Genomic DNA, 23,945 nt, shown 5'->3' with positions numbered 1-23,945 from the left:
GTGAAATACTTAGATGGTACTTGTGACAGGATGGACCGCCTATGCCACCCTGTCTGTTGTTGCTGGAACCGGCTGGGCTTACTTTGCCACTGTTCCTTTTCGTTATTACGAATATGCCCCTCCTGCCGCAGTGGGAGGGGCCTGCTGCCACCACTGAGCTCCTTCTATGGCACTCAGAACCACGTTCCTTCTGGGTCACTGACGTTGCTGGTAACTCCGGACCTCTTACTATGGATCCGGTTTGCTGTGAATGGATCCCCCCTGGCCTATCACATTGACCACGGCTGTACCCTGCTTCCCAAAACATAGATTTACATGCATTTCAAGGCTAACAAAATTTACACTTTACACTATGAAATTCTAGAAACGCTGTGTTGTCCTACACCTGGTTTTCAAATGCAGAGAAACCAGGAGCCAGCCTTAATTAAAAGTTCCTGCCTTCAATGTTGGTCCTTCACACCTCAAAAGATCTTATTAACATGTGGCCTTTCATCAGGCCGTTCGGAATACATATTCACACAGAACAACAAAAACCACAAACAAGCTAGTTTCTCACATCACAATACACAAGAGGCTTTGTAAACACAGGCTCATTGTATCTGATATATCCATCAGAAATGGGCATATCCTATAGCAAGGTTAAACAGAAAAACCAACTTTTCTACCCTGGTCTCAGAGATAACTATTTACTATCTCACAATATCAAAATAAGTGCCCTGAGCTATTTTCTTTAAATAAATTTTTTCCAAAAGTTATTTAATAGTGATCCAGTCACAGTACTCGTGGGACTTGATGTGGATAGTGTGTTTTTTGATGGCTCTTCTGCAAGTTTTGTTGATCAGAAGTGTATCTTGATGAAGAACCAGTACTAAAGCTGACCATGTTTTCCAGTGGTTACTCTTGGGGCACTGCTGCCACTAAAGTAACTTGGGACTTTGCTCAAACATAGGTGCACCCTGCGGGGGGGAAAAAGCTAGAGAGTTAGATGTGGGTACATGGCACAATTGAACAGGAAAGTGCAACAACAGAAAGGGAAACTGGTGAGGTTAGTCCACTGAAATGACTCCCTCTTCAATACTGTGCAGAGAATGAAAATAAAGAAAATGAACCGTTCTTCTATGGTTCAGCTAATGTTCTAATGGGGCACATTTTTCCAAGGAGAAATAAAAGGCGTCCTACTCATGGGAGTTTAATATAGCGGTTTTGCATTTGGGATGCTCATGGAGCACGCACTCAAAAAACAGGCCAGTTACGGTTGTGTTTAGTGTCAGTTATTAGGAATGTAATCTGCAATATTTTCAGGTTTGTGCATTTCAGTAAACCTACATCTAAAAGGAATGCATCTGGAAAAAAACACACGTGTGCATACATAATCCTACAGTATCCCCTGCATGCAACAAACCTGTTTGGCTGGTTTGTGGCCACCTTTGAAAAGGCATCTAATTTGCATTGGATTAACTTGATTGTTATGGCTAGTGACCCACCAGTATTTTTCAGTTATGTCTATTTTTCCAAGTTGAAACTACTTAATTTTAATGTATTTATAAAGGTTGCTGTTTCATTTTTATCCTCTTGATTGTTCAATAGGACCTTCCTGTGAGACATGGATCGATGTAAGCACGTTGGACGCCTGCGCTTGGCACAAGACCACTCTATACTAAATCCACAGAAATGGCGTTGTGTGGACTGTGACACTAGAGAATCTGTGTGGGCATGTCTTAAGTGTTCTCATGTTGCCTGTGGACGCTACATTGAAGAGCATTCTTTGCGCCATTTTCAAGAGAGTAGACACCCCTTGGTTATGGAGGTGCATGAGCTCTATGTATTCTGTTACCTGTGCCAGGACTATGTATTAAATGATAACCCAGAGGGTGACTTAAAGCTTCTGAGGAGTGCTCTCTCTGCTGTAAGGAGTCAAAAACAGGAAGCGTCAAGCCGCAGAAGTTTGCGGTTACAAACCACAGCAAGTGAGGGGTCTGGATGCCATAAGTCGCCACAAGGTCAACCAATGATGCTTACGGCACTGCGTCATCGGCGCCAAACTTTGCTGGCAAAGGCGCTAAGACGGTGGTTTGAAAGAAGTTCGAGAGGGCAGCTTAAGTTGGAGGAGAGGAAACAACAGGCAGAGCTGGAGAGGAGGAAAGAAGAAGCCAGGCTAAGGAGACAAGAAGTAAAACGGCGTCTTCTTGAAGAACTTGCAAACACTCCCCCAAGGAAAAGTGCCCGTCTACTGTCACATATGCACAGGGACAGCCTTATTCCCCGCAAATTCAGGGACATGACAACCAGCAGCCCATCTTCAAGGAAGGAGGCTCACAGACGTTTTAACCAGCTGTACTCCATCAGGCCCACTGTGACCCCAGGAGTGACAGGGCTTCGCAACCTTGGAAATACCTGCTATATGAACTCCATACTGCAAGTGCTGAGTCACCTGCAGAAGTTCAGGGAATGCTTCCTTACCCTGGACCCCTGTGAGAAAGAGGAATTATTGGCAAACACAGGCACCAATGGCAAGCACCATATGGATAACAGTGGTTCAGGGTACCCATCAGGTGGCCTTGGTTTAAATGGGGGATCATCAATTAAAAAGAGCCTGGAGCTAATTCAAGCCAAGGAACCCAGCACCAAGCAACTGTCTCTCTGCCATGAGCTCCACACCCTCTTCCGAGTAATGTGGTCTGGAAAGTGGGCGCTGGTTTCGCCCTTTGCCATGTTGCACTCTGTATGGAACCTTATACCAGCCTTTAGAGGTTATGACCAACAGGATGCCCAGGAGTTCCTGTGTGAACTGCTGGACAAGGTGCAGCAGGAACTGGAGTCTGAGGGAAACAAACACAGGATCCTTATCCCTATTTCCCAGCGGAAGCTTACCAAACAGGTGCTGAAGGTAGTGAATACGATATTCCATGGACAACTTCTCAGCCAGGTGAGAACCTTATACTCTCCAATATTGTGCTGCATAGCCGCACCTCTTTCCAATCTGTCTCTTTGTTTACAGGTGTGATTAGGTTAGTAAAGTGGCTTGCTTATTTCATCTGTCCTAAATTTTCTTTGTCAAGGAAATATTCGACTAAGACTATTGATTGTGGTTAATATTTCCGTTTTCTCTTAGGTTACATGTTTGACTTGCAGTTATAAGTCTGACACAGTGGAACCTTTCTGGGACCTGTCTCTAGAGTTTCCAGAGCGTTATCATAGCCTAGAAAAGGGGATTACTCCGGTCACCACTACTGAGTGCACTCTTACAGAAATGTTGGCCAAGTTTACAGAGACGGAGGCTTTGGAAGGAAGAATATATGCTTGTGACCAATGTAACAGTGAGTTGCATTTAACCTTCATCCTGATTGTAACTAGCACCATGATTGAATTCTGCATAAATCTGATTTTGCGACTTAATTTAATCTTGCAATCAGAAACTAGTCTTAGATTTATTTATTTTCTAGTCCCCTGGTTTTATAATCTTTTTTTTTTTTTTTTTTTTTTTTTATGATTTATTATTTGCATGACATCTCTTCCTTTTAAAGTTCAAGGCAGAGTGACTCGGGGGTGCCTTAATGCTTTCTTTTTTTATGCCTTTAGCTTTCATCTTGCAGACCATTTTTCCATCTGTGCAACAACCTTTTGCTCTGAATAAATAGTTAATGTTGTAGGAAAAACAAAAATCTAAAAGAGCTTAAGGATAGTGTACACATGGTTTTCTGACTAACTGTACAGGATTAATGATAACCAGTAAAACTGTTTCCTCTCTTGATAAGGCCGGAGGCGAAAGTCGTCCCCAAAGCCCCTTGTACTCAGTGAGGCTAAGAAGCAGCTTATGATATTCAGACTACCTCAGGTCCTGCGGCTGCATCTTAAGCGGTTCAGGTAAATTGTATTGCTGTTCTGGAGGGGGGGTTGGGTGGTTCTTGTTGATGATTTTGTTTGAATACTAAAACTATATTATATTACAATCCGATTAGTGTTCTTGCCATTTGTGCTTTTCCGATGCACTGAATTTAGGTATTTTGAGCAACCAGATGAGTTTATACACAATGTATCTAATTCTGTTTTTTATCTAATCAATAATGACCTACCATGCTCTTATGATCCTATATGTGAATTGCAAAGTCACTTAGAGTACTTATATGTAGACTGCAAGTATGTCTCCCATATGTAATTACTCTTATTTATATCAATTGAGAGCCTGTATTATTGTGGAAAAAGCCCCCCTCCCCCAGTAATGTTTATGCTTTCAAATGGAAATAAGTGGATTGCGGTTTTGAACAGTCTTTCTTCCCCAGCAAAATGGAATATTCCAAGTTCCTTCTCAAACTCCATGACAGCCCTAACTAATGATTTAACCGTTCGTGAACTGAGGAGAGACAGGAAAAAGATGATGGTATATAGTGGGACTCCTCCTTCCTTTGTCATTTTCCCTGTCTCTTCAAAGCTCAGTTAGTAAGGTACTTTAATTTACCTACAGTATGTTGCTTCCATAGTCTATTCCCACTTTAACGAGGGTGGTTCATGGGCTGCTCTTTACTAGCACTCAGTTGAAAATGTGGGCTAATGCAGTACTCTGTATAGGGGCAGGAAATTCAATAAACCATGCACAGCCTCCACATAAGGTAGCGTGACATGAGTGGCTGACGCCACATCTGGATCAGCACTCGCATGTAGAATCGTAGATCTGGAGGTACTTGCAGCCTGCATGTCTGTCCTGTTCTAGGTTAGCCCCTAGCTAAGGGTGGGTTTTTCTTGTTTTGTTTTTTTGCCTAGAGGTTAGATTTAGTTTCTTATTCAACTTTCCCTCTCGGAGCCTGTAGTAGGGAAGAAGGCTACAAAACTCATAATTGTATTTCTGGAGCATGTGATAAGGACCTACCTAATGATTATAAAGAGGCTTTATGTGTGGACTGTGTTCCTTTATAGACAACATTCAGTGCAACCCCCAGGACAGTATAGCTGATTGATTAAATGGATAATGTAATATTTTGTATCAAAATAAGCGCTTCAAGCATGTCAAGCCGCTAAAGGACCAGGTCTCGGATGTATATGTGTATAGCAAAGCTTTCTTCAGATGTATCTATGTATTTTTTGGGGAAGGCTTATCTAATTGATGAAGGAGAGACTAAAGAAGAGCTCAGGACATTTAATCTAGAAGTGGTTGATGTACTGATTAAATATATCCTGTATTTGGGGAGTGGCTTGACTGGACACAGGGTAAGACTCATGGTGCTTGCTCTCCTGACAAAATCCTGTCTCGCACACTGGAAACGCTGTATTTTCTTTGCATATATTTCACTGCACTAGCTGATGCCTGTATTGGAGCTTTCTACGCGACAAGACCTGCGGCTGCTTTGGAGCTCCGGCTGTTCACCCTTTGAGGCCCCTTCCTGACACAGTGTCGCCTGCTTTTGATGAGTACAACTGTCTCGTGCTGCGGAGACACCTTGATTTCCAGGGCGGAGGCATGAAGATTAGAACAGATTTTGTCAGGATTTGGAGAAGGCTTATTTGTCATCATGCTTGCCTGCTGATCAGCTGACTTGGTTGCATGTGCAGAAGGCATGGGCCGATAATTTATTTGATAAATCTAACTGCTGGCTTCTCTGCTACAGGCATGCTATGTATGCACAGGGGAATAAGAGGGGTGGCCTTATGGCATATTTAGCCAGGACTGCATTAAAAGAACACAATCTGCCATTACTGACTGGTCAGACACTATCCACTTTCAGACTGAATATATTGCTATGGTATTCCGTGCCTACTACTCATATTTGTACACCTCAAGAGCAGACTATTCTGTGCCTCAGTTGCATGACTATCTGGCCCAGGTGTGTCTACCTAGTGACGTCATCAGTGTGCCGGAATTTTCAGTGGTCGCAATTTCTTTAAGACTCTTTGAAGCAGTCTGTGTTACCACTCTGTCAGATATGAGCTCTTCAGTGTAAGCATGTTGGGGTATGTACTTTCGGCATTTAGAGCGTCATTATATAGTACCCAACCAGCCTGATTAGGTAGCTGGGTGGTCCTGATTAATTTAGCTATGGGGCATGAGCGATTTACCTATCATTCCTGAAATGCTATGCCTAAAAACTTTAAGGTGTGGGCAAAGTCGAAATGTGCAGTCCTTACAGGATACAGGACAGCTAGCAGAATGTCCTGCTCTCTCCTACCGGTTCTTGCAGCTTTCACTACCTGCAGATGCTGGTGTCTTAAACTCAGTTTCTGCTTGTCTATACCCTTGAATGTTGGTGCCCTATTTGTTTAGACATGTACATAAAATTTAGAAAGCTCTATCCACCCCCAGAATTAAATCAGTAGCACCCACATTTAATAATTAGGCCACCCTCCAACCAGCCCTGACTGTTAAATTGATGTCTCATTCCTCACCGACTATGTGAAGCATCAGCAGTCAAAAAAACACCTTCAAAGGGAAGTACAGTTAAGAGATTTTTGTTTTAGCAACAAACTGGATGCTATGACTCAGAAGTTAAATTGCATAATTTGCTACTGGGTTGTAGAAGACAGTTTTCTGCTTCTTCAAGAAAATATCTGGGCACAAACCTATTTTCCTGGCAAACTGTGTGCCATACAGTACATGGTAAATGCATCAAGGTGGCCCTATGCAAGATTGCTGAGTTCAGAATATTATAAAACAAAGCATACAAGATAGAGTACTCTTCCTGGTTACCACCCAAAACTGTCATACCCTGTGAAAAGGATGGCATTATGCAGCAGTTTCTCCAGCAGACTCTGCTAGAGAAACTGGTGAATTCTATAGTACCTACCTCTCAGGAGGCATCTGCTTCTACTCCAGACTTTTTCTGGTAGTAAACCATTATCCATGCAATAGAAAAAGGACATTTCTTTAAATCAATAGATTTACAGGATGCCTATTTATACATACCAATTGCACTGCAGATTCTTCAGCCTATGGCATCTATCTGCAAATTGCTCTCAACATCTCCCAGAACCTGGTTCTCATGGCTGCTCTTGGGAAGCAGGGAGTTGCAGTTTGGGCTTATCAGTACAATATTTCAGAGAAATCGTAACCCTGTCCCAAACCAAAACTCAAAACAATCTTTTAATTATTTTTTTTAATAAAGTATTTTTATTGAGATTTTCAGAACAAGCAAGTAACTACATCCTAACTAATTACCCCAAATATCTAATCATATGAAATGTGCCCATACAAGACAAGATCATGAAAACTATTATAAGCAAGTAGATAAACAAAGTACACAGCTAGTATAATGTATTGTAACTTATCAAATTGTAATCTGCAACGCTCAACAGGTTGTCAACAAATTAAGATCTCTTAAACAAATCTGCACATATAGCTACGCAGGTCTGGAAGGTAAATGTAACCTTAATGACTTCTTAACCCAAACAGATCATCCTCGTGAGGATGAAAAACATATTGTGACTCGTACCAGTGATGCCAAACCTTGTGGTATTTATGCATGGCTTTTCGGCTTTCATACATAACCTGCTCATGTCTCTATACTTCCTTCACCAAATTGGTCCAATGGAGGATATTTGGGGGGGTCCGAACCCATCCAACTCATAGCTATAACCACCTTTGCAAGAGCAGTCAGAATAAATATATATTTAAACAGCTGGTTGCCTAGGCTCTTCGAGTGTGGTGTCAAATAGACAGACCTTGAGATAAAGTGGAAGGGACACAGGAATTGTGGAAGAGATGCAGTCCCATATCTTAAACCAAAAAGACTGGACAACAGGGCACGTCCATAACAAATGTCAGAAAGTGCCAGGGGCGACCCTGCATTTATGACTCTCAGGACTATCGTGTCGATCCATCCTGCACAGCCTGGATGGGGTCATATATATTCTATGCATCATGTAGAAGTGTATTTGCTGGAAATGGGGACAGGAAGTAGCATCTGTGGTATCCCTTATTACCATACTCCACTCCTCGTCCGTGATTACACCCAGATCAGCCTCCCATTGACCTCTTAGTAAGTCCAGGCCCCCCGGGGACACCTGGGGTAACAACAATGCATACAGAACAGATACTGTCCTACAGGAACCAACAGAGCGCAATACATTTTTAACAGGATAATCTAAAAGTTGGTGCAATCTTGATGGTAACTGCGCGTTCGGCGCATGACGTAATTGCAAGTAACGGAAGAATGCTGAGTTAAACAACTGAAAAAACGGCGTTCAACTGTTCGAATGATTGTAAATGACAATCTGTATATAATTGACCAATGGCATGTATTACAGCCCTTTTCCAAATCACATTACCCTCCAACTTCAGTGCCCCAATGTTAGGATTGTGCCACAGCGGAGTATCTGGGTCCAGCCCCTCACCCACCAGTAGACCATGTGCAACCAACCAAATCATAGAGGCCTGCCGTATTATAGGAGTGACCCGGCCGGGACCGTGCCTAATTAGTATAACCTGTATTTGTCCAAGGGAAGGGTCCATCTGCTCGCCCAGAAGGTACCCAAGAGCAGTATCCCGGGATGCATAAAGCCACAGAAGCAGGTGTGTAAGCTGGAAGCCAGGTAATAGATTCTAAGACTCCCTTGCCCTCTTAACCCTCTATATCAACGAATTAAAAAAATAATTAATAAGCATTTAAACACATGAAACGGTAAATATATAGGGGAATGTTGCAGGGGATATAAAAATGTTTTGTACAGCCAAAATATTTCTAAGGTTAATCCTACCAGTAACCATGAGAGGGAGTTTCTGCCAAGTATGGGATTTACTTTTAAGGTAATCGGGTCAAAATTAAGTTCTACATAATCGGCCGCCTAGGCTGTAATCTAAATTACATGTCGTCCACATGCGTTGCTATGTGGTCCGTGATCTCTCCCATCCCAATACCTATGATGTTGGCGTGGGATCGGATCATACATGCCAAAGGTTCGATCACCAATGCAAACAGAGCTGGTGATGGTGGACAGCCCTGACAAGTGTTCACTGGAGCCCCTGGTGGTGGGGACAGACTGGGCTGCAGACTGACAGAGGGTCGTCAAGTGTGTACCGGCCGGGGAGAACCCAGGCAAGCGGAGTGAGGTCCACGCAGAGGTCAAGGGCCGACAGCAGGTAGCAATTCCACTTAACAAGCCGGGGTCAGGGGTCACAAGCAAATAGCAGAAACGGTAAACAGGCCAGAGGTCAGGGTCACAGGATACATAAGCGAAGTCCAATTCCAAGCCAAGGGTCATACACGGGAGATCAGCAGAAGTTCAGTAGACAGGAACGGGAACAAGCCGGTCAGCAGACTGGAGAGCAGAAGCTATAACCGGCAGTGAGGCTGCAGACCTCACTGCCTTAAATGTACAGGTGAGCCAATCAGAGCCTAGCTCTGCAACTTACTCCCAGGAGCTGACTAATAAAATAATTACAGCCTAATAGCCAGCAGGCTATTAGGTGTCTCTGCGCAGGCGCCCGGCTGTCCCCTGTTGCCGGGACGCGGCGCTACACTGCAGGGCGTCCGGCCGTTGCCTCGGAGTTGGAGGGAAGTGACGTCCCGGTCGTCATGGTGACGGCCGGGGCGGGCAGCGGCGGCTGTGAGTACCGCCGTGGCTCGTGACACTAGGTATAAGGATAATAATGTCTTCTGACCACCCTCCAGAAATTGGGAGTAATATTCAAGTAATTTGTGAGTAAGGAACTTTCTATATTGCTTATACCTCAATTGGAATACCATCCAACCCCGGGGCCTTATTGTTCAGTGATATGGTAGTCCAAAAAGTCCATCGACTCCTGTGAGAATTGTGGAATATTAACACAATTCATATAGGCAGTGAGTTGGGTGGGTGTATACTGAATTTGTGAAGAGCAAAGATCACTATAATAGTCAAGAAGCACTTCTGTAGTTTTAGCTCCTGTAAACTGTTTAATATTATACTTCTCTAAAATGACTGGAATTGATCTAGATGATAGCTCTTCCTCCTTTACTATAGACACGCCAGATAACTACCTCCAATGTCTCCTTGGAAATAATAATTGTGTCCGGAGAAGAGAAGCTTCTGACTGTTATGATGCAGAAAATTGGACCAGTCAGACTGCTTGTAGCCAGCCCAGCCTGTTGTGACAGTGAGAACTGATATGACACCTCTAAGTTCCAGGATCTCTACTCCAGCTCACCTTCCTTTCTCTACTAAGCCTCTTTATCCCTGCTATTTCTTCTATCAAGGTACCCCTCATTAAGGCTTTGGACGAATCCCAAATTACAGCCACAGCTATCTCGCCAAAGTGATCGTTGAAGTACCCCTCCCAAAGACATGCCAGATCAGTTCCCCTGCCAAACCTAGACAGCCAGTGAGGATTCAATTTCCAGAACCGCAAGCCCCTTTCAGGCCTGAAATCAAAATCAGCCAGGATTTGGTAGTGGGCCGAGATGCTGCGGGGAAGGTATTCCACCACTGAAACCAAGGGAACCAGATTGTGACATGCCAAGACCAAATCTATCCTTGAGAAGGAATAGAGAGAATGGGAGTGGCATGAGAAGTGTCTAACACTCGGGTTCCTAAATCTCCAGACATCCATCAACCCCTGGTTCTCTGAGTTTGCCAAATGTATTTGGTCCACTATGAACATCCACCGAGTCCTCACACCCACCTATTCACGTCCACATCAATAAGGTTACAGAAGTCTCCCAAGTAAAGCACAGGGGTATCTGGAGCTAAGGCCATAAATACAGCACCCTTACGCAGGACATCACTACTATACAGGGGTGGGATGTAAATAACCAGCACTGTCAGAGGGGTGTGGTTAAACGAGGCCCTGAGGAAAAAAAGAATCTGTACACCTATTCTAACTAAGGTATACCCTATTTCCCTAAAAGAAAGAGGAAACCAGACTATAGTACCTGACTTCTTCTGCATAGATTTTTTTTCCACATATTATGAAAGAACAAAACCATTTGCTTTATCCCTCAGCACTAGACCTAATGATAACTATAATTCAAGGATCTCCACGCCTGGCAATCGGTCATCTCTGGAGCCAGTCAGCCACATCCTGCAGGGTATTGAAGTGTGATCTACCATCCGCCGTCACCCAAAGCCTAGACGGAAACAACATAGTATAGGGGAGCTGTTGCTCCCGGAGCTTCTTTGTCTAAGCCAATTGGGAGCGAGCCTTCTGAACTTTCACCGCAAAGTCCAGAAACACCATGGTCGTGTAATTGTTAAATTGTAGAGTACCCTGCTGTCTGGTCATCTGCAGGACCACATCTCTATCTAGGAAGTGTAGCAACTTGGCGATTAAAAGTGCGAGCCGGTGCACCCGGCTGCAGTGGTTCAGGTGGCAATCTATGAGCTCACTCCATAACATATTGTGGGGAGAAGGCCTCCCTGCCAAATTCTTTTATCTGCCTTTTCTCCAGAAACAATTCAGGACTTTCTCCTGCTTGGGCAGCCTGACAAATTGGAGTTTGTTCCGACGAAGCCTGCCTTCCATATCCGTCATCTTCAGGCAGCATTGGTTAACCTGTGCAGCTAGGCCCGCAATCTCCCCCCACAGCGGGGCTGTGGAGTCCTCATGATTGGAGAATCTGTGCTCAACGTCACCCACCCTCTCCCTCATCTTCTGCAAATCATGGCGTATGAGCGAGAGGTCGGCCTGCACCTCCCCAGTCTTGTCCATCACCCTCTTCTCAGAGGACGTAATGACCGACAGGACTTGTTGCAAAGAGAGCGGGTCCGCCTGTACTGGAGGGTCTGTATTTGCAGGGGTAGGAGAGGGCTGGGAATCCAGAGGCTGCGAGGTGTCGGCCTGGGAGCGATGCCCAAGACTTGGTTGGCAGGCATACTTCTCCAATTTGGCCGCAGCAGCGTGTCCTGACTTGCCCATAGATACAGATATTAAATGGTAAATGTAGCGATTTCCACCACCTTCCCACCGCTGTATTACAAGCTCCCTCTTGTGGTGTACAAGAAGATATCCCAAATTAGACCCCAGTGCTGTAAGTACAAAGTTAGAGATGGGCCCCAGGATGAGTCTACAGACATAGCTCCCCGTGGCACTGTACAATAGATGCACTCAATTGCTGGTTTGGTGGGCCACAAACGAAAAAGGTGCCAATAGGACAGGTATATACTGCAGATTGAGTCAGCACCCCTATTGTAGATTCACAGCTGCTACATCCCAAAGTCTCAACCTTATAAAGATAAGTGCCAGCAGTCCAGTACTTTTCAAAGTGAAGGTAGATGTTTTACCTTAATGCAATAACAATGGGGAGTCACCCCTCTCAATAGGGACAAAGGGAGAAATATTGCAGTTCAAGTGTTCCAAACTTAGTAATTAAGTCTCCACTGGTTTATCCACTCTCAATCAAGGTCAAACTGGGGTATTCACTGCGACAGTCAACGTTATAGAGGCGACTGCAGAAGAAATCCTGTCCAACATGAGCAGGTCCCTCTTACCCTCCAAACACCCTCGCAGCACCACTGTGGTCTTCCGTTGTATGGGAGGGAAGCAGAACAGGTGCAAATCAAGGAAGCCGGCACTGATTTGCACCGAACGCAGAGCATAAGTCTGCGTCCTTCAGCGGTTCCGTGATGGTACCCACTCTCCAGCGCACTGCAAGAGCCCCTGAAGCGGACTGGGTGAGCAGCAGACACGCTGCTGGGTAGCAGACCAAGGAAGCCGGCAAGAGGGATGGTGAGCAGCTCCTTCGTCCACGGCACTTTAATGGTGGCGGCTGGGGCAGCACCTCCACGCCCCGTACAGGGCCAGAAGCAAGTATTACACGGTCCCAGGCTTAAAGTAAACTAAATGGCGATAATTATATGAAGGACATATTAGACTGGTCTGCCAGCAAGCTTGGGGTCACTAACTGAGGGATAAATGAGCAGGATAATGTGGGAGCTAAGGAGCCACGCGTCCTACTCCATAGTAAGCCGATACAAAAATTCAGGTGCCAAAGGCTGGGGTATACAACTGCACACAGACAGGGCCCTCTTAAGAACATCTTGGGCCCCCGGGCACAGCAGTGCACCGGGGCCCCTATGTATACAAAATAAATAAAAAATGATATATATATATATATATATATATATATATGGGCCCAGGGGGGCCCGTCCGAGGCAGAAAAAAAATAAAAATACTTACAGCTGGCGATCCGGCTCCCTTCATGGTCGTCTCCTCCGTCGCGCTCCGCAATGGATGTCGGGCGGGCGTGATGACGTCACGCCTGAAATGCACTGCGAGCGCCGCACGGAGGAGGAGACCATGGAGGGAGCCGGATTGCAAGGTAAGTATTGTCGGTTTTTTTTGTTTTTTTTTTTTTTTCTGCCTCCAACGGGCCCGCGGGCACCTGCCCATTGTGCCCAATGGGAAAGATGGCCCTGCACACAGAAGTAGTACAAGCTGCATGGCTTCAAAATGAAAAGAAACTGAATGCAAACATTCTGGAAGCAAGGGCAGTGTGGTGTGCAATATATCACTTTCTACCTCTGTTGCAACACAAACCTTCTCCAGAAAAAAACTGCTAGGGTATTGTCAAAAAAAGGCAGAATTAATTCACCATTTAAACTAGAATTAGCAATTGAATTTGATCAAATATAATAGACGTCGCTGATAAATAATTGATATTTTTTAGAACAACTTTTCGAAATAAACAAAACCAGATTACAAAGGTATTACCATAAGAGAGCACACAGATGTGGTGGTTGTTTTTTTTTTTTTTTAAGGACCTTCAAATATGACCATTCCCATAGCAGCAGATTTGTATACAGTAGCAAAGCCTGTAAACGAAGTGTAGCATTGTCAGAATAGTTGTTTACTGAAAGACTCATTCAGTCACTCTGGCCCAAGTAATTAGGAGCAGTATATTCCCAGCCTTTTGGATATTGAATTGAGGCCCATTTGCACAGTAAACATTTAGTGTTAGTTAGGCAGAAATAGTATGGCATCCAATAGTATCCAGTTCTTTGAAGTGGCCACTTCTAAATTATCAGTGCACTGTTTAGCCTCCATTAATGGCAAGGTTTCCCAGTGTGTACATCACTCCCTTCAGATCCTCTCTGCTTGTTCCAATCAGATGGCAGTCCAGTCTCCTTAGTTAGACTTATAATGCTGATATGCGTCTTATTCTTACAAACTTCTCAAGATCTTTTCTAATAACTGGACAGTAGTGTTTGGAAACGAGGAGGCACCAAGAGCAAAGCCATGGTGACGGTTAACAATCTGAGGTCTACCTTCCTGCTGAAGGTAAGGACAACAAAGAGTGGCAAACTATCTCATTCTGTATCTGATCCACCTAGGAGAGTGGCCATTATACAACGAGGTGTTTAAATAGTTTGTGGGAAAAATTGGTGCCCCACAGATGGATCTGATAGTGACAAGTCAAAACGCCAAAATAGAGCGATTTTTACACCCATCAGAGACTCCAGAGCAGATTGAATAGATATTATTTAAAATATTTTTTTCTTTTTTTTTTTTTTTCTTTTACAAGTTTGAAAACCCAAGTGATCAACAGCAAATGTATCTAAATTGTGACTTGCCAATTCACTTCTTGGTCAATTTCATTACCCATCCAGGTGATATATTCGTTAATAGCAAACTGTTCTGTTTAGGCTTCTGCATGCCAGCCTTTTATTTTTCTTGTTTGGAGACAAACCGCTGTAATTTTGCCAGGGCCCTCAATGCAAACCTTCCTTGAGAAGGATTCTAAGAGCACCACAGCCCAGAAATTGACCAATTATTCACACTAGCCACCCTGCTTTCACATGCACAGTTTGTACAGTGTTATGCAAAGCTGCTGGATAATAAGACATGGTAAAGAAAAGCTGGGCGCTCACCTAGTGTAGTACGAAATGGCTACGTTAATTAAATAAACCGCATGCACTAAAACCTTGTCTGCAAAGGAAGGCCTTAAAAATAGGGGTTTCTAATTGCTATTTTGTACTTCTATTTTCATGTCTAATAAGCAGCAACTGCATATATTAGGATAAATGTAGATAGAATGTGCAGTCTACAGATACGTTGGGGCATTAAAGCTGAAATCCCACTTATGTATGGTTTTTGTTGTGTGTGGTGTTTGGGTTTTTTTTTTTGTTTTGTTTTCCATTTTTCTAGAATATACTCTTAACTCTGTTTCTCAGTTTTCCCTCTGCAAAATATTTCTGTTGGGAGGTGTCTATTGGTGTAGAACAGGACTGGATAACCTGTGGTTCTCCAATTGTTGTGAAACTACAAGTTGTCCCAGCATGGTTTTTCCATCCAATAGCTGACAGGCTCTGCTGGGACTTGCATAGTTTCGCAACACCTGGAAAGCCACAGCTTGTCCAGGTCTGGTGTAAAGACTCAACTGTAATGCATTGGTTTTCAGCACTCATCAGAGGGTCATATGAGGTAGAGCCCTCCCTCCCTCCTGATGGAATGGGGGTGAGGAGGGGGGTGCTTTGAACAAGCATGGCAGGATTGTTCCAGAGCGCCTCTGCTCACTAATTCATGTGTCCTGTGACTACAGTTTCATTATTTTACGCATAAAGAGAGACCAAGAGTTAGTGTAGACTGAAAGAATTGAGGGGAAAGGGACAGTAGTGATGAATTTTATTGGAGGGAATGTGTTCTTGCAAGAGCCGTCTAAATGGCTAAGGTCTCTAAAATAAATAAAAATATATATTTTGCCTTTTATACGAAATATTAATAAATAGTATTGTTTAAATGTACAGGTGGTCTGGACGTAATCACCGTGAGAAAATTGGAGTGCATGTGTTTTTTGACCAAGTTTTGAACATGGAGCCATACTGTAGAGGTGCATTATCTCCCTCAGACAACGGGACCTTTCTTTATGACCTCTCTGCAGTGGTGATGCATCATGGTAAAGGATTTGGTTCCGGACACTACACGGCATACTGCTACAACACAGAGGGTGGTAGGTGCAATTCACTGTTGTGTATCTGGCACAGACTCTTATATGCAGCCGTAATTTTATTATTTATGTGTATAATGTGTATATGTATGTGTTTTGGAATGCTCAATAGCATTGTGTATATCTGGATTAGCAAACTGTGGTGCTACATGATATAAATAATGTATGTGTACTGTGTATGTAGATGTTTTTTTTTTTTTTGTTTTTTTTTGGGGGGGGGGGGGGGGGTAATGTTTTGTGTATTAGCCAACCATATTCTCATGACACTAAATATTATATAAAATTAGGATCCAACTGAGAAATTTGAAATGCACACAAATTTTACTAATATGATTTTTATCCTGGTTCAGCCGTACGTTATAATACACTACAACTTTATTTTATGTGAGACACCCACTAACCGTAGACCTTAAACTAGAGATGCTCAGGCTCTGTTCCTCGAGAACTGTACACACCGAAAATTAGGGTATCCAAGTACAGAGCGGAGTCTGCTCGGTACTCTCGCGTGTCCTTGGAATTGAAAACGAGGCAAGACGTCGTCGGATCTCGCGAGTTTTGAATTCCTTTTTAAGATCCAACATAGCGAGGGGTGGGAGGGAGAGCGGACCCCCCTTTTTCTTTTCTGCCACTGCTGTGTGCCAATGTGTCTTAGATGTGTTAGGAATTGATGTGTGTTTGTGTCATTGCTTTGTCGCTTGCCATCCAACCAGGTTTGCTGCAGTATTTGTCCAAAAGTGTATGAAAATAATATTGTGACCTGCAAATGACTTGAAATTAGTGTTATTGAGGTTAATAATAATGTAGGAACAAAAAAAGCAAAATTGTGATTTTAGCATATTTTAGGTATTTGTTTCTAAAAAAAAAAAAACAAATCTAAAACACACGAGGGTGGTTTTGCCAAAACACAAAGCTAATCCAGATCCAAAACCAGTTCACGGGGATCACTTGCCAAGAAATGGATATTGGTTCCCTCATGTAGTATTCACATTGTATATTCCCATTTCCTTTGTCTGCACAGGTGTGTTTACACGGACTGTTACTGGGAAGGTCATGATATCATTTTTTATTTTTAGGATTCTGGGTTCATTGCAATGATTCCAAACTGAACATGTGCTCTGTTGATGAAGTGTGCAGGACACAGGCCTACATCCTTTTCTACACCCAGCGGAGTAACCCACAGAGTGGCGTACAAAGCAGCAACACACAGAATGACACAGGAATCCCTGACCTTCTCTTCTCACCTCAGGCTCCATCCAGTCCCCAGGAGCACAGCAGCCGGATATCCATACCCTGACACCACTAGTGCCGGTGCAAATCCGGTCTATTTTATAGTTTTGTTTTTTTTTGTTTTTTTTTATTTTATTTTGGGGTGGGGGCGTTTTTTTTTAAATCTGTAGACTGATTCTTAGCTGTGTTTTATCATCTTGTCTGAGTAGCACCAGAAGATTTGCAGTGTGATGAGTCAGCCCTCATAATATGAACTCGACAAGTGGGCATAAAAGGGTTCACGTGTGTCTACATGGAGAAAATGTGTGGGGAAAGCACTGTTCTACAAATTTCCATTAACAAGTTGTTTACTCTTAAAGATCTAGCCTTGGGTATCTGGTAATCTATGTAAAATCTTATGTAAAATTGCTTTATTCCTAGAATGAGCAAAAGAGTGAAGGGAGCCTCTTATAAATCATCAAGACAAAAGGTGTTGGCTTTTTTTCTTTTTTTTCTGTAAGCATCTATAGTGATCATGTGAAGTAGCATCTAGTGCTCTCTCATCAGTGACTGCTGTGTAATAGGGGATTAGATTTTCTCAAAGGGGACACCTCCCCATTCTGTTAAATGCTTAAGTTTGGCCCCACACATTCATTTCGCTGTCTCTTGACTTTACTGCAAATAGGAGTGAAAGTGTGGTGTGAGGCCTCCAAGCATTTATACAGATGGCTGGCCTGTATAGTAGTGCCTATTTTCTGACGCCAGCATTTCTCTGCAAGCATATGCATGGTAGATTTTAAAAGGGTTTACCTCCTCCACTTTTTAAAAAAAAATGTTTATTTTTTTTTTTAACCAATAAACAATTTTGCAGATATGGGGTTTCTTATTTGGATACTAGGTATCAAATAAGTTCCAAAGCCTGTCCAGCTCGGATATAAAATCATGATCACAAAGTGTCGTCTCCTGCAATCACAGCAAGGAGCTTTGCTACCATTTAATAAAGGATATGTAATTGTATACTATATTTTTAGCCATGGTGTTCTAAATTATGTAAAAAAAATTATCTTGAAAACCCAGAGGTCCCAGATAATAGATACTATCCCAGAGGTCCCAGATATTTAGATGCCATAACTGTAACATACATAAAGGGTTGCTTGGTAACAAAAAAAATAGTGTCAACTTTTTGCAATTGTGGTCTTGCCACTAACCGCAAATAGTGGCCGGTTGCTGTTGCATTTACAGGTGCTGTTTCCTTGCTCTGCAGGAAAAACAGATCATTCAAGTATACTGTCCAGCATGCGATCTCTGGCTTATGCATGCATGTTGGTATTATAACCACACTGAACCACATGAAGAGTAAAAGAAATAACATTGCAACAAGTAAGTTCAATACTGGCAATTTCAGGCTCAGTTGGATTGCAATGCACACTTCTGCATAGCAGCACAAACATTCATCCAGTCTGGGGAGCCAGAAATGGTCAGGCAGCTAGTATATTCATTTGATAAACTTTTTGATCCATTTCCACAAACCTTTTGATATCGAAGAACAGATTTTAGATTGAGAACCTTTTTAACTGGTTTTTGAGTACTAGTGTGGGTGTTTGCATGTTGCCTTTGTTCTTTTTAGTAACGGCTGCCTCCCTATTTAAAACTGACAGATGCCTTGTTAAGATTCTTGACCGCTGAGCTAAACACACATCATACTCCTTTCTCCCAAGGACTGTATGAACAAGTAGGTTTGTTATTTGTCTGTCTCTGGTGCAAGATAGTGTTGTGCATCACAGCAATTTGCAGCCAGAAGTTTGAATCTTCCTTGTCTAACACTGGTCTCTGTATTTGCTTTTTTTGGAAGCAATATAATGGTATATTTTGTATGTATCTGGTGTTTTTTGTTTGTGTTTTTTGTTTTTTTTTTTATGGTTTTCTTTACATCTCCTTGAGCTGGAGAAGCAATTGAAATCAGGGGCAACAGCCATCTTTTCAAAGCCTTTATTTCCTGTGCTTCTTGATGGCAAAATGTTGTTTAATATACAGTGTTTTAGATTTATTTCTAACACCAAATCCCTTTTTGAGCAGTAGTACTCCAAAGGAGCTTTATGTTCTTATTGCTGGTCTCCTCACCTGCCAAACTCAGGAGTCTATCCAAACCCAGGTACCATACGTGCTGGCACAAAATTGTATTCATTTTTATTTTGTATGATATTGACCCGTCTTCAAAAACTTCTCAGTCTGGTACAGATTATTTGGCATTTTTAAGACTATTCAACTGGTGTGATTTTTTTTTTTTTGTTTCCAACTTAATTTGCTAACAAAGGCTTTTTTAAGGCTAAATGCACATTGTGGGTCTCTTCTCCATTCATTTTGACAGGTGAGATGGAAGTACTCTTAGAAATAATCACTTTAAATGGAGAGATGACCATCTTGCCAAAGCAGTGAAAGCGAAAAGCAGAACATGCAATGTTTTGTCTATTTTTCTCATCTCTTTTCTATTATCTGATTGGGTAAGATGCCAGTGTGCACTGCCCCAGCATATCTGTTTCTACTCACCTGTGTGAGAAGGAAAAAAAAAATATTGATGCTTGTTTGTGTAAGTCCTAAAGCTGTTAAGCTTTTATTATATTTTTAAACAAAACATTATTTTTGTCGCTAAAAGAGTGACTTAATACTATATAGGCAAACTTTCTTGACTTATGTTGTGGTCCTTCAATGGATATGGCTTCCTTCATTTTTTTTTTTTTCCTTTAATCTATTTTTTTTTTAAATTTTGTTTAGAATCCGGTACACATCACATTAACCGTAAATGTTTTAGCCTAAGTGTTCAAAACGATATGTGAAATGATGCAAATGTGATGGCTTTGTAAAAAAAAAATTTTTTTTCTGGGATGGGGGAGAGAAAGGGTTGCCCTATTTTCGGGCTTCACATTGCCTTAACTACTACATCCTTTAGTGCTTTCAAGCTATTTCCAGTTTAATTTGTGTCTATTATGAAAAACATGTAGCTAGCTGGGAAGCCCCAACAAATTATTTGAGAGAGTATATCCTTCCTTTGTGCACTGTAAATGGGAACTAATGGTGCTGCTGGAGACAGTGTTACACTCCCAGATGTACATTTAAAAGACATACTCTCCCCTCTATTCCAGGAGGTTATGGGGAAGACTTTTCAAACATTGGGGGTGGGGATTTTTTTTATGAAGGTTAAATGCAGTGATTTTCAGTGAAACTCCTTCTTCCTTTGTCCAGATACTGATAATGGGGCAGCTTGATTTCGGTTTCCCTGCTCTGCTGTGTATGTTCCGCTATCCAGCACTTCCTACAGTTTTTTTGCTGATCTTTAGAACATAGTGATGGAATAAGTGACTGGTATCCAGACCCAGAAAGACAACAAGCCACACTAAGAAATAATAGCTGTCTTGCTTTGTCTTGTCTGTAAATTGCAAAGATGTTGTTTTTCTGGAAGACTAACAGTATTTTAGATTAACATCTGTCACTGTTTTGTTGGGCACAAAAATATTAAAGGTTATGGTTTTTTTTTTTTGTTTTTTTTTTTTAAATATATAGTTTACTCGGTACCTTTTTAGTTATGCTGCTACTTTAAAAAGTGGATATTTGGGATATTTATTTTTTTGTTTGTACTTTCAGAATGCTGCTAAATTACTGATGGCAGAACCAATATCCACAACAATGTGGAGGTGTATCATCTATGTGACAACAGTTGCTTTGCAAATTGGGGTAAAAAAAAGTCTCTACAGGTTTGAACACTATTTGTGTGGTGTTTTTGTTGTTTGTTAGAATATATGAAAAGCTTTTTCTACTATTCATCATCATCATTTATTTATATAGCGCCACTAATTCCGCAGCGCTGTACAAAGAACTCATTCACATCAGTCCCTGCCCCATTGGAGCTTACAGTCTAAATTCCCTAATATAGGTACACACAGACTGAACATATCTGTCTGTCTCCCTCTCTGTCTAACGCCAGACCTAAAAAAGTGAAGGAAACAAATGCAGAATAGAAAGTGTAGGTTCTGGGCGCATTGATCGAGGTGTAAATGTAACAATTGAAAGAATTGGTGATATTTATTGACATGTAGTTTTTAAAAACAAACGAGTTCTGGCCAGAACAAATATACAACATTAATAAAGCACAATTCATAAACTGGTGGTGGATAGTAATATCAATGGTAAAATGGCTTTAAGTAGAGATGGAAGATCATGCATTGCATAAAAATATATAAGAAGCAGTCCAGATACGGTATAAGATCTAATTAAGACGATGTCCATACATAAAGTCTGTTCCCTCTAAAATGAACTTTGTAACTGTGGAATTGCAGATATAGGATGGAATAGTACGTATTGCTCGCAGGGGTTTCTAAGTCCAGAAAATTGAAAATAGATGGGGGGTGTGTATAAAACTCACGTATTGATGTTTATGTGGCTCAGCTGGCTGTGGTGTCATCCTCCTGTCCAGGTGTTTCTTTCCTCCCCTCGCTGCGGATGGGTTGTTTCATTTGTAGCCCCGTAGTCTGTGTACAGTAACGGAGGTGGCGCATGCGCACTCCATTTAAGTAAATGCCGGCTGTTCTGATTTATAAACTTGCGGTTGCTGTAGATAAAGCTGGTACCAGTACAGGTGTATATGGAACCGTGAGGGGTCCAATATGGCTTGAAGGCTTTCAGAAGCAATGAAGATGTATAAATGTTGAGTTATAACCAACGCGTTTCGCCCCTCATGAAGGAGAATGGACTTCCTCAGGGATTTTATGATCAAGGCTTTCAGAAGATTTTATCATAAAATCCCTGAGAAAGTCCATTCTCCTTCATGAGGGGCGAAACGCGTTGGTTATAACTCAACATTTATACATCTTCATTGCTTCTGAAAGCCTTCAAGCCATATTGGACCCCTCACGGTTCCATATACACCTGTACTGGTACCAGCTTTATCTACAGCAACCGCAAGTTTATAAATCAGAACAGCCGGCATTTACTTAAATGGAGTGTGCATGCGCCACCTCCGTTACTGTACACAGACTACGGGGCTACAAATGAAACAACCCATCCGCAGCGAGGGGAGGAAAGAAACACCTGGACAGGAGGACGACACCATAAGCGGCTGAGCCGCATAAACATCAATACGTGAGTTTTATACACACACCCCATCTATTTTCAATTTTCTGGACTTAGAAACCCCTGCGAGCAATACGTACTATTCCATCCTATATCGGAAGATGGCGCCAAATACGGTAGTGTTAGCTGGTGCAAGTTGTCCAGACAGTCAATATTACTGTATATAGAGATTCAAGTGCAGAGTGTTCATCATGTCAGGCTGGTGAAAGCAGTATCAACCAATTTTCATAATTTCTAAACACATGCCGAAATACAGACAGAAGGAAGCAGAAAACAACGTTTCAGATGTATCCGTGACAGTCAGTAGCAAGTGATAGGTGGCAACGTACCAAAAATATATAAATAAACAGCTTATCTGTATCAGAGGTGCTTGGAAGTAGGCTCCAGTCAGCTTTAAGAAGTCAGGAACAGGCGTGTAGATATCTTATGTAGATATATAATAACTGGATCGTCAGCCACAGCACAGTCACTGCTCACAAACTCCACTCATTCGGTGTATTGAGAGAGGAAAAAGCCATATAGTGTAGTACTTATGTACAATAATTTATTCAGCATGTATCATAAAAAAAAACACTCAATGTAAAAAAGGTATAAAAGCTTATCTGTAATCCTGTGGACATAGGGTACTGCTACACATTGTAGATCACTGGGATATATAGGAAGTAGACACCAATGGGCTCCGCACAGAAGTTCTCAATGGGGTAACTTTTCAGGGACCAGGTAGACAGTACAGCCTTACGCATACCAGGAGTAGTTAGTGGAAAACAGTCTCAACGCGTTTCGTCAAATAGACTTCATCAGGAGGAGTATGAAGTTGCCACCTATCACCTGCTACTGATTGTCACGGATACATGTGAAACGTTGTTTTCTGCTCCCTTCTGTCTGTATTTCGGCATATGTTCAGAAATTATGAAAATTGGTTGATACTGCTTTCACCAGCCTGACATGATGAACACTCTGCACTTGCATCTCTATATACAGTAATATTGACTGTCTGGACAATTTGCACCAGCTAACACTACCGTATTTGGCGCCATCTTCCCTCTTTCTATGTTAACATTGTTTATTCCTTGATCGGAGTACCATGCGAAAATTGAGAGGGAGGCTGCCTTCTCTTATGAAGAAAAGTGTATACCAAAATTGGTTATTCATATTATTGACTCACCTATTTCGTGTTTGAGCGCCAGTATTTATTACAATTATTGTGTGTGTGTGTGTGTGTGTGTGTATATATGTGTATATAATTAGACATTGTCTTAATTAGATCCTATACCATATCTGGGCTGCTTCTTATATGTTTTTATGCAATGCATGATCTTCCATCTCTACTATAAGCCATTTTACCATTGATATTACTATCCACCACCAGTTTATGAATTGTGCTTTATTAATGTTGTATATTTGTTCTGGCCAGAACTCGTTTGTTTATAAAAACTACATCTCAATAAATATCACCAATTCTTTCAATTGTTACATTTACACCTCGATCAATGCGCCCAGAACCTACGCTTTCTATTCTACAATCATCCCTGGAGGGTGGGGGACTCTCCTCTTCTACTATATAGGTTCTAGTACGTGGCTGTGTATACACTTATAAGGAAGCACGGCCTCACCCATCTCTAACATCCATCCAGTATCTGGACTAAATACAGGTCTTAAAGTTCCAAACCAATAGGTAAAATTTAAAATGCATCTCTGCTCTGCGTCTCCTAAATTTCAATAGCTAATGTTGAGTTTGCATTGGTTTAATAGTGAATGTCCTTTACATCA

At 42.1% G+C, this 23,945-nt stretch overlaps 1 protein-coding gene across 3 annotated transcripts in view; it reads left to right on the top strand.

Annotated features, from left to right (window-relative positions):
- USP49 (ubiquitin specific peptidase 49) overlaps positions 1-20,217 on the top strand; it is a 41,466-nt gene extending 21,249 nt beyond the window's left edge. For all 3 annotated transcript variants that reach the window (XM_075196007.1, XM_075196008.1, XM_075196009.1), the window contains 5 exons: positions 1,588-2,926; positions 3,113-3,317; positions 3,756-3,864; positions 15,646-15,848; positions 16,919-20,217. In XM_075196007.1, coding sequence (XP_075052108.1) covers positions 1,604-2,926; positions 3,113-3,317; positions 3,756-3,864; positions 15,646-15,848; positions 16,919-17,139 — 2,061 coding nt within the window. In that variant the 5' untranslated portion in view covers positions 1,588-1,603 and the 3' untranslated portion in view covers positions 17,140-20,217. The remainder of the gene's footprint in view (positions 1-1,587; positions 2,927-3,112; positions 3,318-3,755; positions 3,865-15,645; positions 15,849-16,918) is intronic.
- Positions 20,218-23,945: the final 3,728 nt, after the last annotated feature.

The sequence above is a fragment of the Mixophyes fleayi genome, chromosome 2, assembly GCF_038048845.1.
Source record: "Mixophyes fleayi isolate aMixFle1 chromosome 2, aMixFle1.hap1, whole genome shotgun sequence".
Taxonomy (NCBI): domain Eukaryota; kingdom Metazoa; phylum Chordata; class Amphibia; order Anura; family Limnodynastidae; genus Mixophyes; species Mixophyes fleayi.
Note: the sequence above shows the minus strand (reverse complement) of the source record. Positions and strands in the feature narration are given on the sequence as shown.